General features: G+C 50.5%; 1 protein-coding gene across 1 annotated transcript; it reads right to left on the bottom strand.

Moving 5' to 3' along the window:
- Positions 1 to 1,857: 1,857 nt before the first annotated feature.
- On the bottom strand, positions 1,858 to 12,644 carry LOC132569152 (probable dolichyl pyrophosphate Glc1Man9GlcNAc2 alpha-1,3-glucosyltransferase). The gene is made up of 5 exons (XM_060235338.1): positions 12,544 to 12,644; positions 5,804 to 5,882; positions 4,432 to 4,625; positions 3,158 to 3,267; positions 1,858 to 1,946 (listed from the first exon to the last, which is right to left on the bottom strand). Exons 1-5 carry the CDS (start codon positions 12,636 to 12,638, stop codon positions 1,858 to 1,860), a joined length of 567 nt encoding a protein of 188 aa, XP_060091321.1. The 5' UTR covers positions 12,639 to 12,644.
- Positions 12,645 to 13,644: the final 1,000 nt, after the last annotated feature.

The following is a 13,644-nucleotide window of genomic DNA, read 5'->3' as shown; positions in this document are numbered from 1 at the left end:
TCCCAAGAGCTTACGGTAGGCTCTGTAAGGGACAGCCAGTTTGGTATAGGGCAGGGGTGGCCAACGACAGCTCTCCAGATGTTTTTTTTGCCTACAACTCCCATCAGCCCCAGCCAGCATGGCCAATGGCTGGGGCTGAAGGGAGTTGTAGGCAAAAAAAACATCTGGAGAGCTACCGTGGGCCACCCCTGGTGTAGTGATTTGTAAGCCGCTCTGATTCAGAGAGAAGGGCGGGATATAAATCTGCAGTTGTCTTCTTCTTCCCCTGTAAGCTCCTGGAGGATTGGCTACATCAGGGGACAGGGCCTAAAATGCAAAGGACTTCCTGCTACGAAAAAAGCCCTGGCCTGATCCAACATGGCTTCTCTTATGTTCTTATGTCTGGGGCAGTGATGCTCTGTCTTCTTGGTGCTTTGGAGGGGCAACAATGGGAGGGATTCTGGAGTTCTGGCCCCCGCTGGTAGAGCTCCTGAGGGCGTCTGGGTTTTGGCCACTGCGTGACAAAGAGTGTTGGACTGGATGGCCCATTGGCCTGATCCAACATGGCTTCTTTTAATTTCTTGCACCTGGGACCCACTGGTTGCAAGGCACAAACTCTAGCACTCAAATTATGGATCTTCCCAATTTCTTGGAGCTTGGGAGGGACAACAGTGGGAGGGGCGTCTAGTGTCCTGGCCCCACTGATAGATCTCCTGATGGTACCTGGGTTTTCTGGCCACTATGCGACACAGAGTGTTGGACTGGATGGGCCATTGGCCTAATCCAACATGGCTTCTCTTATGTTCTTATGTGACACAGAGTGTTGGACTGGAGGGGCCCTTGGCCTGATCCAACATGGCTTCTCTTATGTTCTTGTGTGACACAGAGTGTTGGATTGGATGGGCCATTGGCCTGATCCAACATGGCTTTTCTTATGTTCTTATGTGACACAGAGTGTTGGACTGGATGGGCCACTGGCCTGATCCAACATGGCTTCTCTTATGTTCTTATGTGACACAGAGTGTTGGACTGGATGGGCCATTGGCCTGATCCAACATGGCTTCTCTTATGTTCTTATGTGACACAGAGTGTTGGACTGGATGGGCCACTGGCCTGATCCAACATGGCTTCTCTTATGTTCTTATGTGACACAGAGTATTGGACTGGATGGGCCATTGGCCTGATCCAACATGGCTTCTCTTATGTTCTTATGTGACACAGAGTGTTGGACTGGATGGGCCACTGGCCTGATCCAACATGGCTTCTCTTATGTTCTTATGTGACACAGAGTGTTGGACTGGATGGGCCATTGGCCTGATCCAACATGGCTTCTCTTATGTTCTTATGTGACACAGAGTATTGGACTGGATGGGCCATTGGCCTGATCCAACATGGCTTCTCTTATGTTCTTATGTGACACAGAGTGTTGGACTGGATGGGCCACTGGCCTGATCCAACATGGCTTCTCTTATGTTCTTATGTGACACAGAGTGTTGGACTGGATGGGCCATTGGCCTGATCCAACATGGCTTCTCTTATGTTCTTATGTGACACAGAGTGTTGGACTGGATGGGCCACTGGCCTGATCCAACATGGCTTCTCTTATGTTCTTATGTGACACAGAGTGTTGGACTGGATGGGCCATTGGCCTGATCCAACATGGCTTCTCTTATGTTCTTATGTGACACAGAGTGTTGGACTGGATGGGCCATTGGCCTGATCCAACATGGCTTCTCTTATGTTCTTATGTGACTCAGAGTGTTGGACTGGATGGGCCATTGGCCTGATCCAACATGGCTTCTCTTATGTTCTTATGTGACACAGAGTGTTGGACTGGATGGGCCATTGGCCTGATCCAACATGGCTTCTCTTATGTTCTTATTTATCTCTTTGTCTTACCTGGAAAAGTCGTGCGATGGAAAGGAGCATTAATCCAAATAGGAAGCCGTTGTACTGGAAGTGAATATCTGAGTCGAGATTCAAGGAAAGCCTTAAACTTAGAAGGATTAAACAGGGCGGACAGAGAGAACTTTTTCTCACGCCCCCAAAACACTAGAATTCGAGGGTGTCCAACGACGTGGATTGGCAGTAGATTCAGGACAGACAAAAAGAAGTATCTTCTTTACACAATGAGCGAATAAAATGTGGAATTCTCTGCCAGAGGAGGAATGTCACTGGCACAGATGGTTTTAAAAGTGTCGAGCTCATTTGTTATGAGGGCCAAATCTGACATAAATGCGACCTTGTCAGGCCGGGCTGAAATATATGAATAAAACTTTGTTGGTCTTAAAGGTATACTTGACTCCTACTTTGTTCTACTGCTTCAGACCAACACAGCTGCCGATTTGGATCTAAAACATTAGCACTCGTTGGTCTTAAAGATGGTTTCTTTCTATCTCTCCCATGGGATCCAGGAACTGGCCAAAGGAAGCTCTGGCTCTTTCCCTCCCTCCCCAGGGGTCCAGGACGGGGAGGAGCCTCAGCCAACAGAAGGAAGAGAGGCTTGGCTGAATAGCTCTGCTGTGTGAATGAGAGAGCCTGGCAAAGCAAGCTATCCCTCCCCCCCCTTCCTCCCCAAGGGAGGAGCCTCAGCCTACGGAGAAAACAGAGGCTGTAGCTCCTGTGCGATTGAGCAAGCTTGGCAAAGCAAACTGTGAAGCAGAAGGGAGCAAGAGAGAAGGAGAAGGAAGCAGACGACAGCCAGTGGCTCGGGGGCCTGATGGGAGCCCTCCAAGCGGCTCATTCGGCCCCTGGGCTGCATGTTTGACACCCCTGGATTAGAACGATTCCTGGAGCACAGGTCTGTCCATGGCTTTTGGCCGTCAGCCTCTGAATCCCAGTGGCAGGAGGCAACACCGGGGAAAGCACTGGTCTCTACGCTCACTTTACTGGCCCTCCAGGACAACTGGCTGCCTGCTGGACTAGGTGCCCCACTGGTCTGATCCAGCAGGACTCTTTTGTGGCTCTTAATCAAAGGAGCATTTAACTAAAGTAGCACTCTTAACATTGTTCCTTGAACCTTGTGTTGCTACCAGCAACCGCCAACCGGTTCTTTTCAAACGGCACACGTCTTGTCCTGCCAGCTTCTCAAACGCAAGAGGGGAATGTCCTGCCAGCTTTTGTGTTTGGTTATTTCAGCCTGCCGTGGTTTCTTTCAGCGACCAACCCGGAAGGATACGATCCACAACCAAGAGACCGAAGTTCCACAGCAGGAGAACAGCGAGAACAAAGGGAGGGCTCTCCAGGGTCTCTTTCCCGGCTCGCTTTCCATTTACACACTTACAGCATCTGTAGAGAGGAGAAATCCAGGGACTGAAGAGTGCAGCCTTCTTCTTTTGTGCATACAATTCTTTAAGGCTCCGGTCCAGGGGGGGGGGGGGGGCAAACTCGCTTAACGCAAGAGCCACATAGATTTAAACATCAGACATTTGAGAGGCGCAAGACATGAATGCCAGATGTTGGAGGAAGGGAGGAAAGAAGGAATGAAGGAGTCACACAATGCAGTGCATGTGTCTCCGGAGTCACAGTTTGGACATCCCTGCTTTAGGCTTATCCTTCATGGAAGGCATATCCTTAAAGGAAGGGAGGAAGGGAGGGAGGAAGGGAGGGAGATGGGGGAGGGAGGGAGGAATTAAATGGGGGAAGGATGAAGGAAGGAAGGGAGGGAGGGAGGAAGGGAGGGAGATAGGGGAAGGAGGAAGAAGGAAGGAAGGAAGGAAGGAAGGAAGGAAGGAAGGAAGGAAGGAAGGAAGGGAGGGAGGGAGGGAGGGAGGGAGGGAGGGAGGGAGGGAGGGAGGGAGGAAGGAAGGAAGGAAGGAAGGAAGGAAGGAAGGAAGGAAGGAAGGAAGGAAGGAAGGAAGGAAGGAAGGAAGGAAGGAAGGAAGGAAGGAAGGAAGGAAGGAAGGAAGGAAGGAAGGAAGGAAGGAAGGGAGGGAGGGAGGGAGGGAGGGAGGGAGGGATTAAACGGGGGAAGGAGGAAGGAAGGAAGGGATAGAGGAAGGGAGGGAGGGAGATGGGGGAGGAAGGGAGGAAGGAAGGAAGGGAGGGAGGGAGGGAGGAAGGAAGGAAGGAAGGAGGGAGGTGGGGGAAGGGGAAGAAGGAAGGAAGGGAGGGAGGAAGGAAAATAAATGGGAGAGGGAGGGAGAGGTAGAAAGAAAGCAACTTTAACTTTAAATGTGCTCTCTAAGCTGCTGGCTGACCTGGCTTAGAGAAGTGATTTAAAGAGAGAAATACGTTCTCCAAGTCAGCCAGTGGGAGCTTTGAGAGCCACACAATATGTGTGAAAGAGCCACATGTGGCTCCCGAGCCACAGTCTGACCATACCTAGTGCTAAAAGATACCACTGGACTCGAATTTTGTTCTGAACTCCTTTCAGGAACTGACAACTTTTCTCCCTGCCATACCACCCCCCAAGACAGCCAGCCTCACCCAAACGAGTGCACTGAGACTTACTCGTGAGCCGCATAGATAAAAAGCACGTCTGTAAAGATGACTGAAAGCCTCTGGAAGAGAACAGTTGCCTGGCTGGAATAGTTGAGGTTTTGGATCACGAGCATCTCTCGGTCAAAGTATTTGGCAATGTGGGAAAGTGCATACTCAAACCAAGCGAAGAAAGGAGGGTAGTCCAAGGTCCACTCAGAAGTTGCCTGAAGGTAAGATTTAGAAAGAAGCACATGAGGAAAGAGCTGATTTTGGGGAGACCGTCAAACTGGATGGTCAAGGCATTTAAAAAAAAATCCAGCATTCAGCAGCTTAAAATGCTTATATGACCCATGAGGCTGCCTTCTACTGAAACAGACCTTTGGTTAATCAAAGTCAGTACTATTTACTCAGACTGGTAGTTTAATGTAGTGGTTAAGTGCGCGGACTATTATCTGGGAGAACCAGGTTTGATTCCCCACTCCTCCACTTGCAGCTGCTGAAATGGCCTTGGGGTCAGCCATAGCTCTCTTATCTGGGAGAACCAGATTCAATTCCCCACTCCTCCACTTGCACCTGCTGGAATGGCCTTGGGCCAGCCATAGGTCTCGCAGAACTGTCCTTGAAAGGGTGGCTTCTGTGAGAGCTCCCTCAGCCCCACCCACCTCACAGAGTGCCTATTGTGGGGGAAGAAGGTAAAGGAGATTTATCAAAGATTTCAGGTTTTCACAGCTGGCATCATCATTAGGGTTTGTAGAATCTTTCGGCCTCAAGTGCCGTGTTCTACTGGAGAAAGTTTTTCTTCCAGACAACGAAACGTCTGGAAGAAAAACTTTCTCCAGTAGAACACGGCACTTGAGCCCGAAAGATTCTACAAACCCTAAGTAAAGGAGATTGTGAGCTGCTCTTAGAATCTGAGATTCAGAGTGGAGGGTTGAATATAAATCCAATATCATCGTCGTCGTTGTCTTCTTCTCCAGGTCTCAGACAAGGGTCTTTCCCATCACCTCCTGCAAGGTCTCTTTAAACTTCAGAAGCTGGGGACTGGAGCTGGGACCTTCTGCGTGCAAAGGAAAGGCTCTGCCACTGAGCCATGGTGCCCCCTTCAACACAGATGAAGCCATCTTATCCTGAAACAGACTGTCGGTCCATCAAGGCCAGTATTGTCTATTCGGAATGGCAGCAGCTCTCCCGGGGTTTCAGGCGGAGGTCTTTCCCATCACCTCCTGCCTGGTTGTTTGAACAGGAGGTGCTTGGGGATTGAGCCTGGGATGTTCTGCATGCCAAGCTGGTGCTCTGCCACTGAGCCACGGCCCCTCCTTGAGGGTCAGAAGCAGAAGATAAAAACGACATTAAAGTCTGGAAGAAAAAAACAACAACAACACCGCAGCACCGATTCACTTACTTCGTAATACCACTGGGAGACTGGTAAGCTATGGGTGACGGCCAGCCAGTTCCTGTGCACCTCAAAATCTGTGGAATGACTACAAAAATGATAGCCTGTTAGTAACGGGACACAAGGATATCACCAGGGGTCGTTTTGTAGAAGAAATAGGTCGGGGGGCTCGTTAGCATAACTCATTAGCATATTCCTGTCCCCAGTCAAAAGCAACCCAACGCAGGAAAGGAGAGCCCCGGGTGAGCGAGGCCTGCTTGGGCTGGCTAGAGATCCAGCCAGTCCGAACAGGCCTCGCTTGCCTGGGGCTCTCCTTGGCCGCCTCCCCCCCCCCAGTCAAAAGGCCAGCAAGCCACCAGCCGTTCAAAATCACATAAGAAGTGGAGAAAGGGTCGTGCGGGCTTTTCCGGGGGTTAATAGGGGCTGCTGGGGGAGTGGCAAAACTGGATGGCTGGCTGCCCGCTCTCCTAATCCAGGGATTGTTTGTCAAGCATGGTGAAATTCCATTGATAATTGATTGTCATAGGGTCCTGTCTAAACCTGGTCTGTGAAGTATCATGGAGGATCCAGCTTTGTTATTCTTTCCCTTCCCCCGTCTTGCTTTATTGCCTAAAAGTAGAAGTAGTGAGAACTGAAACTAACATGAGAAGTAATCAGCACCTTTCCATACATTCCTGGTAGGGAGTATGGTACATCTGGGGAAAGCAAGGACAGAGTCCTGATAACACTATGAGAATGCAGACATTTATGATAGTTTATGTGTGAGAGCTACCCCGCACCCCCATCCCTTGGAATCCTTTTGAAGTAAGCCTTAAAAGTATCGTATCAATGTATTGGCAGCATTACTCTCAAGAACCTGTTGCACAGAAAGTATCGGTTTATCAATAAACATAGTCTTTGTATCAACTTCGACTCTGTCATTGAACCCGCATTCTTGACATTGTTATGCAGCTGCACCTCCTATTCAATGGACAAGGTAGGTGGGGAGGAAGAGGGGGAACCCTCAGAAAGGTTCAGGGGCTGCGCTCCTGTGAGCTCCTGCTGAATCTGAGGCCTGGATAGCACACAATGGAGGCCTTTTAGTGACAAGGGGTAACGAAGGCCAGGAAAGACATTCTCAGCTCTGTGTGTGTGTGTGTTTGTGTGTGTGTGTGTGAGAGAGAGAGAGTTAAATGCTGTCAAATTGCTTCAGACTTACAACAACTCTAGGAATCAATTCAGGTGGGTAGCCGCGTTGATCTGAAGCCGCAGAACACAGTTTGAATCCAGTGAAACACAAGCTGATACGCAGAATTAAGCCTGGAGGGTCTTAAAGATGCTAACAGACTCAAACTTTTCTATGAATGAATGTCCTCTAAAACAATGTAGGAGTCCAGTAGCACCTTTAAGACCAACAAAGTTTTATTGGGAATGTAAGCACATGAAAGCTTACATTCTCGATAAAGAAGAAGATAGAGGAAGGAGATATTAGATTTATATCCTGCCATTCACTCTGAATCTCAGTCTCAGAGCGGCTTACAGTCTCCTTCATCTTCCTCCCCCACAACAGACACCCCGTGAGGTAGATGGGGCTGAGAGAGCTCTTACAGCAGCTGCCCTTTCAAGGACAACTCCTACGAAAGTTATGACTGACCTAAGGCCATTCCAGCAGCTGCAAGCGGAGAAGCGGGGAATCAAACCCAAATAAGAGAGCTATGGCTAACCCAAGGCCACTCCAGCAGCTGCAAGTGGAGGAGTGGAGAATCAAACCCAGTTCTCCCAGATAAGAGAGCTCTGGCTGACCCAAGGCCATTCCAGCAGCTGCAAGTGGAGGAGTGGGGAATCAAACCCGGTTCTCCCAGATAAGAGAGCTCTGGCTGACCCAAGGCCATTCCAGCAGCTGCAAGTGGAGGAGTGGGGAATCAAACCCGGTTCTCCCAGATAAGAGAGCTCTGGCTGACCCAAGGCCATTCCAGCAGCTGCAAGCGGAGGAGTGGGGAATCAAACCCAATTTTCCCAGATAAGAGAGCTATGGCTGACCCAAGGCCATTCCAGCAGCTGCAAGTGGAGGAGTGGGGAATCAAACCCGGTTCTCCCAGATAAGAGAGCTATGGCTGACCCAAGGCCATTCCAGCAGCTGCAAGCGGAGGAGTGGGGAATCAAACCCAATTTTCCCAGATAAGAGAGCTATGGCTGACCCAAGGCCATTCCAGCAGCTGCAAGTGGAGGAGTGGGGAATCAAACCCGGTTCTCCCAGATAAGAGAGCTATGGCTGACCCAAGGCCATTCCAGCAGCTGCAAGTGGAGGAGTGGGGAATCAAACCCGGTTCTCCCAGATAAGAGAGCTATGGCTGACCCAAGGCCATTCCAGCAGCTGCAAGTGGAGGAGTGGGGAATCAAACCCGGTTCTCCCAGATAAGAGAGCTCTGCCTGACCCAAGGCCACTCCAGCAGCTGCAAGCGGAGGAGTGGGGAATCAAACCCAATTTTCCCAGATAAGAGAGCTATGGCTGACCCAAGGCCATTCCAGCAGCTGCAAGTGGAGGAGTGGGGAATCAAACCCGGTTCTCCCAGATAAGAGAGCTATGGCTGACCCAAGGCCATTCCAGCAGCTGCAAGTGGAGGAGTGGGGAATCAAACCCGGTTCTCCCAGATAAGAGAGCTATGGCTGACCCAAGGCCATTCCAGCAGCTATAAGTGGAGGTGTGGGGAATCAAACCCGGGTCTCCCAGATAAGAGAGCTATGGCTGACCCAAGGCCATTCCAGCAGCTGCAAGTGGAGGAGTGGGGAATCAAACCCGGTTCTCCCAGATAAGAGAGCTATGGCTGACCCAAGGCCATTCCAGCAGCTATAAGTGGAGGTGTGGGGAATCAAACCCGGGTCTCCCAGATAAGAGAGCTCTGGCTGACCCAAGGCCATTCCAGAAGCTGCAAGCGGAGGAGGGGGGAATCAAATCCGATTCTCCCAGAGAAGAATCCGCACATATAACAACTGCACCAAACTGACAACTTAAAGGAAGCCATGGCCTTCACTATGCCAAGCCTGAGCGATAGGTCGGAAGCAACCTGAAGGCACTTAACGCACACGCGCTGGCCGAAAAGAGAAAAGAAAAAATCAATCCATAACCACACTTCTTTCAAGAAAGCTTTCCACTCAAAGTCAGTTCTTCCTCCGCCTATATTTTGAAAGGGCATCGGAAACAAAGCATGGCTTGAAAAGATGCCCATTCCCCTCAAAATAGAGATGCCCCTGAGGAGCTTCCTGCATTATTAAAACTAATGGACGCTTGCTGGGATTGCCGCAGTATGGGCTTTTCCACTATAGCCCCAAGAGACTTGAACAGGGGACTGAGAGTCTGCAGACTTTACAAACTGCTCTCTAATGCTCCCTCTAAGTCAGGGGTATCGAATTCATTTGTTATCTGACCTAAATGAGACCTTGATGGGCCGGGTTGAGCCATGTCGGGCCGGGCCATCTGTGAACCTATTTAAGGTTAGGCGGCAGAGATCTAAACTTTTTAAAGGACACAGACAAACACAACTAAAGATTTTTTTTTCTTTTTTAAAACTTAAAACATTAGCACTTGATGGTCTTAAAGGTGCTTTCTTTGTATTTCTCTCATGGGATCCAGGGAACTGGGCAAAGGAAGCTCTGGCTCTTTCCCTCCCTCCTCAGGGGACCAGGAGGGGGAGGAGCCTCAGCCAGTAGAGAAATCGAGGTTCTGCTCTGTAGCTCCTGTGCGACTGAGCAAGCCTTGCAAAGCAAGTGGAGATGCAGAAGGAAGCAAGAGAGAGGGAGAAGGAAGCAGACAAAAGCCAGCTGCTCGTGGGCCTGATAGGAGCCCTCCAGGGGCCTGATGCAGCCCCCGGGGCCACGTGTTTGACACCCCTGCTCTAGGCTGTGGAGTCTTATGAGCAAAAATTCTACTTTGTGAGCAATTGGCATTAAGAAGAAGAAGATATTGGATTTATATCCCGCCCTCCACTCCGAAGAGTCTCAGAGCGGCTCACAATCTCTTTTCCCTTCCTCCCCCACAACAGACACCCTGTGAGGTGGGTGGGGCTGGAGAGGGCTCTCACAGCAGCTGCCCTTTCAAGGACAGAGGCTCAGAGCGGCCTACAATCTCCTTTCCCTTCCTTCCCCACAACAGACACCCTGTGAGGTAGATGAAGACATTGGATTTATATCCCGCCCTCCACTCCGAAGAGTCTCAGAGCGGCTCACAATCTCCTTTCCCTTCCTCCCCCACAACAGACACCCTGTGAGGTGGGTGGGGCTGGAGAGGGCTCTCACAGCGGGTGCCCTTTCAAGGACAACCTCTGCCAGAGCTATGGCTGACCCAAGGCCATGCTAGCAGGTGCAAGTGGAGGAGTGGGGAATCAAACCTGGTTCTCCCAGATAAGAGAGCTCTGGCTGACCCAAGGCCATTCCAGCAGCTGCAAGTGGAGGAGTGGGGAATCAAACCTGGTTCTCCCAGATAAGAGAGCTCTGGCTGACCCAAGGCCATTCCAGCAGCTGCAAGTGGAGGAGTGGGGAATCAAACCTGGTTCTCCCAGATAAGAGAGCTCTGGCTGACCCAAGGCCATTCCAGCAGCTGCAAGTGGAGGAGTGGGGAATCAAACCTGGTTCTCCCAGATAAGAGAGCTCTGGCTGACCCAAGGCCATTCCAGCAGCTGCAAGTGGAGGAGTGGGGAATCAAACCTGGTTCTCCCAGAGAAGAGAGCTCTGGCTGACCCAAGGCCATTCCAGCAGCTGCAAGTGGAGGAGTGGGGAATCAAACCTGGTTCTCCCAGATAAGAGAGCTCTGGCTGACCCAAGGCCATTCCAGCAGCTGCAAGTGGAGGAGTGGGGAATCAAACCCGGTTCTCCCAGATAAGAGTCCACACACTTAACCACTACACCAAACCGGCTCTTAAAGATGTGAGCTATCTATTTGGCCGCTGCATGAAATACAGCTAAGCTGAGCTAAGACAAAGATTTGTGAGCCAGAGGCTAAAAAAACCTCAGCTTATTGGGAACACTGCTCAGAGCCCCTTCTTATTTCTACACAACCCCAACCCTTGAGCCGGTTTGAGCAAGGTTCACCCCTCCCCTCCCTTAACATTTATCTTGAGGCAACTCTGAAGCTCGCATAACACAAAGACAAGCCACGGGCGAGACGGGCAAATGAGCAGTAGAACAAAGTTTAGAACCAACAAAGTTTTATTCAGAACTTAAGCTTTCCTGTGCTCCGAGCACACTTCATCACACGAGGAATCCGGTACAAGGAACAAAGCCACACATAACTGGTAGTCAGTGGCTCAGAATGCAAACTGGCACAAATTTAAGATCCAATGGAAAGGGAAAGTCCTCTGCGCAAGCACCAGTCGTTTCTGACTCTGGGGTGACATTGCTTTCACAACGCTTTCACGGAAGACTTTTTACAGGGTGGTTTGCCATCACCTCCCCCAGTCATCTACGCTTCCCCCCCAGCAAGCTGGTGACTCATTTGACCAACCTCGGAAGGATGGAAGGCTGAGTCGACCCTGGGCCGGCTACCTGAATCCAGCTTCCGCCGGAATCGAACTCAGGTCGTGAGCAGAGAGTTCAGATCACAGTACTGCAGCTTTACCACTCTGCGCCACGGGGACGCTCAGATCCAATGACAGAATAGTAAAATGAACAAATTGAGCAAAACGTCGATCTCACATTTTTTTACACGTTACTGTTTTATTGCTTTATACCCCGCCCTTCTCTCTGAATCAGAGTCCTTAGAGCGGCTTACAATCTCCTTTATCTTCTTCCCCCACAACAGACACTCTGTGAGGTGGGTGGGGCTGAGAGAGCTCTCCCAGAAGCTGCCCTTTCAAGGACAACTCCTGTGAGAGCTCTGGCTGACCCAAGGCCATTCCAGCAGGTGCAAGTGGAGGAGTGGGGAATCAAACCCGGTTCTCCCAGATAAGAGAGCTATGGCTGACCCAAGGCCATGCCAGCAGGTGCAAGTGGAGGAGTGGGGAATCAAACCTGGTTCTCCCAGATAAGAGAGCTATGGCTGACCCAAGGCCATTCCAGCAGCTGCGAGTGGAGGAGTGGGGAATCAAACCTGGTTCTCCCAGATAAGAGAGCTATGGCTGACCCAAGGCCATTCTAGCAGCTGCAAGTGGAGGAGTGGGGAATCAAACCCGGTTCTTCCAGAGAAGAGAGCTCTGGCTGACCCAAGGCCATTCCAGCAGGTGCAAGTGAAGGAGTGGGGGAATCAAACCCGGTTCTCCCAGATAAGAGAGCTCTGTCTAATCCAAGGCCATTCCAGCAGCTGCTTGTGAAGGAGTGGGGGAATCAAACCCGGTTCTCCCAGATAAGAGAGCTCTGGCTGACCCAGATCAAAGGTTTGCTCAATTTGTTCATTTTACTATTCTGTCATTGGATGTTAAATTTGTACCATTTTGCATTCTAAACCACTGCCTGCCAGCTATATGTAGCTCTGCTCACTGTACCTGATTCCTCGTCTGATGAAGGGTGCTTGGAGCACAGGAAAGCTTAGGTTCTGCAGAAAACTTTGTTGGTCTTAAAGATGCGCTTGACTCCTGCTTTGTTCTACTGACTCGGACCAACAAGGAGCGTTCCTGGGAGAAGCGAGGGGGGGAAGCAATCCAAAGACGGAACAGCCGGCCTGGGAGCGGAGGGGGAGAGACGCCTCGTGGCAACAGCCAGGTCCACGGCTGAGCCCTCCCATCCCCACCGCCGCCCCTTTCTGAGAGCCGGACGAGAAACAACGAATATGGATTCCTTACTAGGTCGGTATGAGGAGCAATTTGAGCAGCGTGACCCCAACGGCCAAAGCCCAGAACCAGCCTCGGCCGTTGCTCCCGCCTCGGTGCGCCGCCATGACAGGCCGCCTGACGGGTCCGGCGGTACTGCGCCTGCGCCGCTAGAGGATAGCGTTGGCCGACCGTTCGCCTCAAGGCGCTTGCGCCGAATTGGAGTGCTGCGCCTGCGCGTTGGCGTGGTTTCATTCTTTCCAGGAGTAGCTCTCCAGTTTTTTTTTTGCCTACAACTCCCATCAGCCCCAGCCAGCATGGCCAATGGCTGGGGCTGATGGGAGTTGTAGGCAAAAAAAAATCTGGAGAGCTACCGTTGGTCACCCCTGGAATATAGCCATCTTGTGTTAGCTAATATTGTTAAATGGCAAGTTCTTATTGCTGGTTTTAGGATTTTAATGAACTAATGCAGGGGTGGCCAATGGTAGCTCTCCAGATTTTTTTGCCTACAATCCCATCAGCCCCAGTCAGCATGGCCAATGGCTGGGGTTGATGGGAGTTGTAGTCAAAAAACATCTGGAGAGCTACTGTACCCCTGGAATATAGCCATCTTGTGTTAGCTAATATTGTAAAGTTGCAAGTTCTTATTGCTGGTTTTAGGATTTTAATGAACTAATGCAGGGGTGGCCAACGGTAGCTCTCCAGATTTTTTTGCCTACAATCCCATCAGCCCCAGCCAGCATAGCCAATAGGTGGGGCTGATGGGAGTTGTAGGCAAAAAAAAATATCAGGAGAGCTACCGTTTGCCACCCCTGCTATGTGTTCCATCGGCATGGAGGGAGGGGGAGAGAGCAACCCACCTCTGTATATATTATTATTTACAATTAAGAGTGTTGAATATGAAGTAAGCACAACTGATATAAATGGAAATTACTCTCAGCCCTGCCTACCTCACTGGGTTGTTGTGAGGACAACATGGAGAGAACGAAGTATTTAGTATTTATTTACCATATTACGTCTATTACATTGGACTGATATGTGGGCTGCTTTGGTTTCCCATTGCGGAGAGAGACGGAATAAATAAAATAAATATAGTAGGGTTATCAATTCCAGATAGGGTTGCCAGGTTTGTGT

Source organism: Heteronotia binoei, chromosome 3 (assembly GCF_032191835.1).
Source record: "Heteronotia binoei isolate CCM8104 ecotype False Entrance Well chromosome 3, APGP_CSIRO_Hbin_v1, whole genome shotgun sequence".
NCBI classification, from domain to species: domain Eukaryota; kingdom Metazoa; phylum Chordata; class Lepidosauria; order Squamata; family Gekkonidae; genus Heteronotia; species Heteronotia binoei.
The sequence above is the reverse complement of the archived record's forward strand: the minus strand, read 5'-3'. Positions and strand labels throughout refer to the sequence as shown.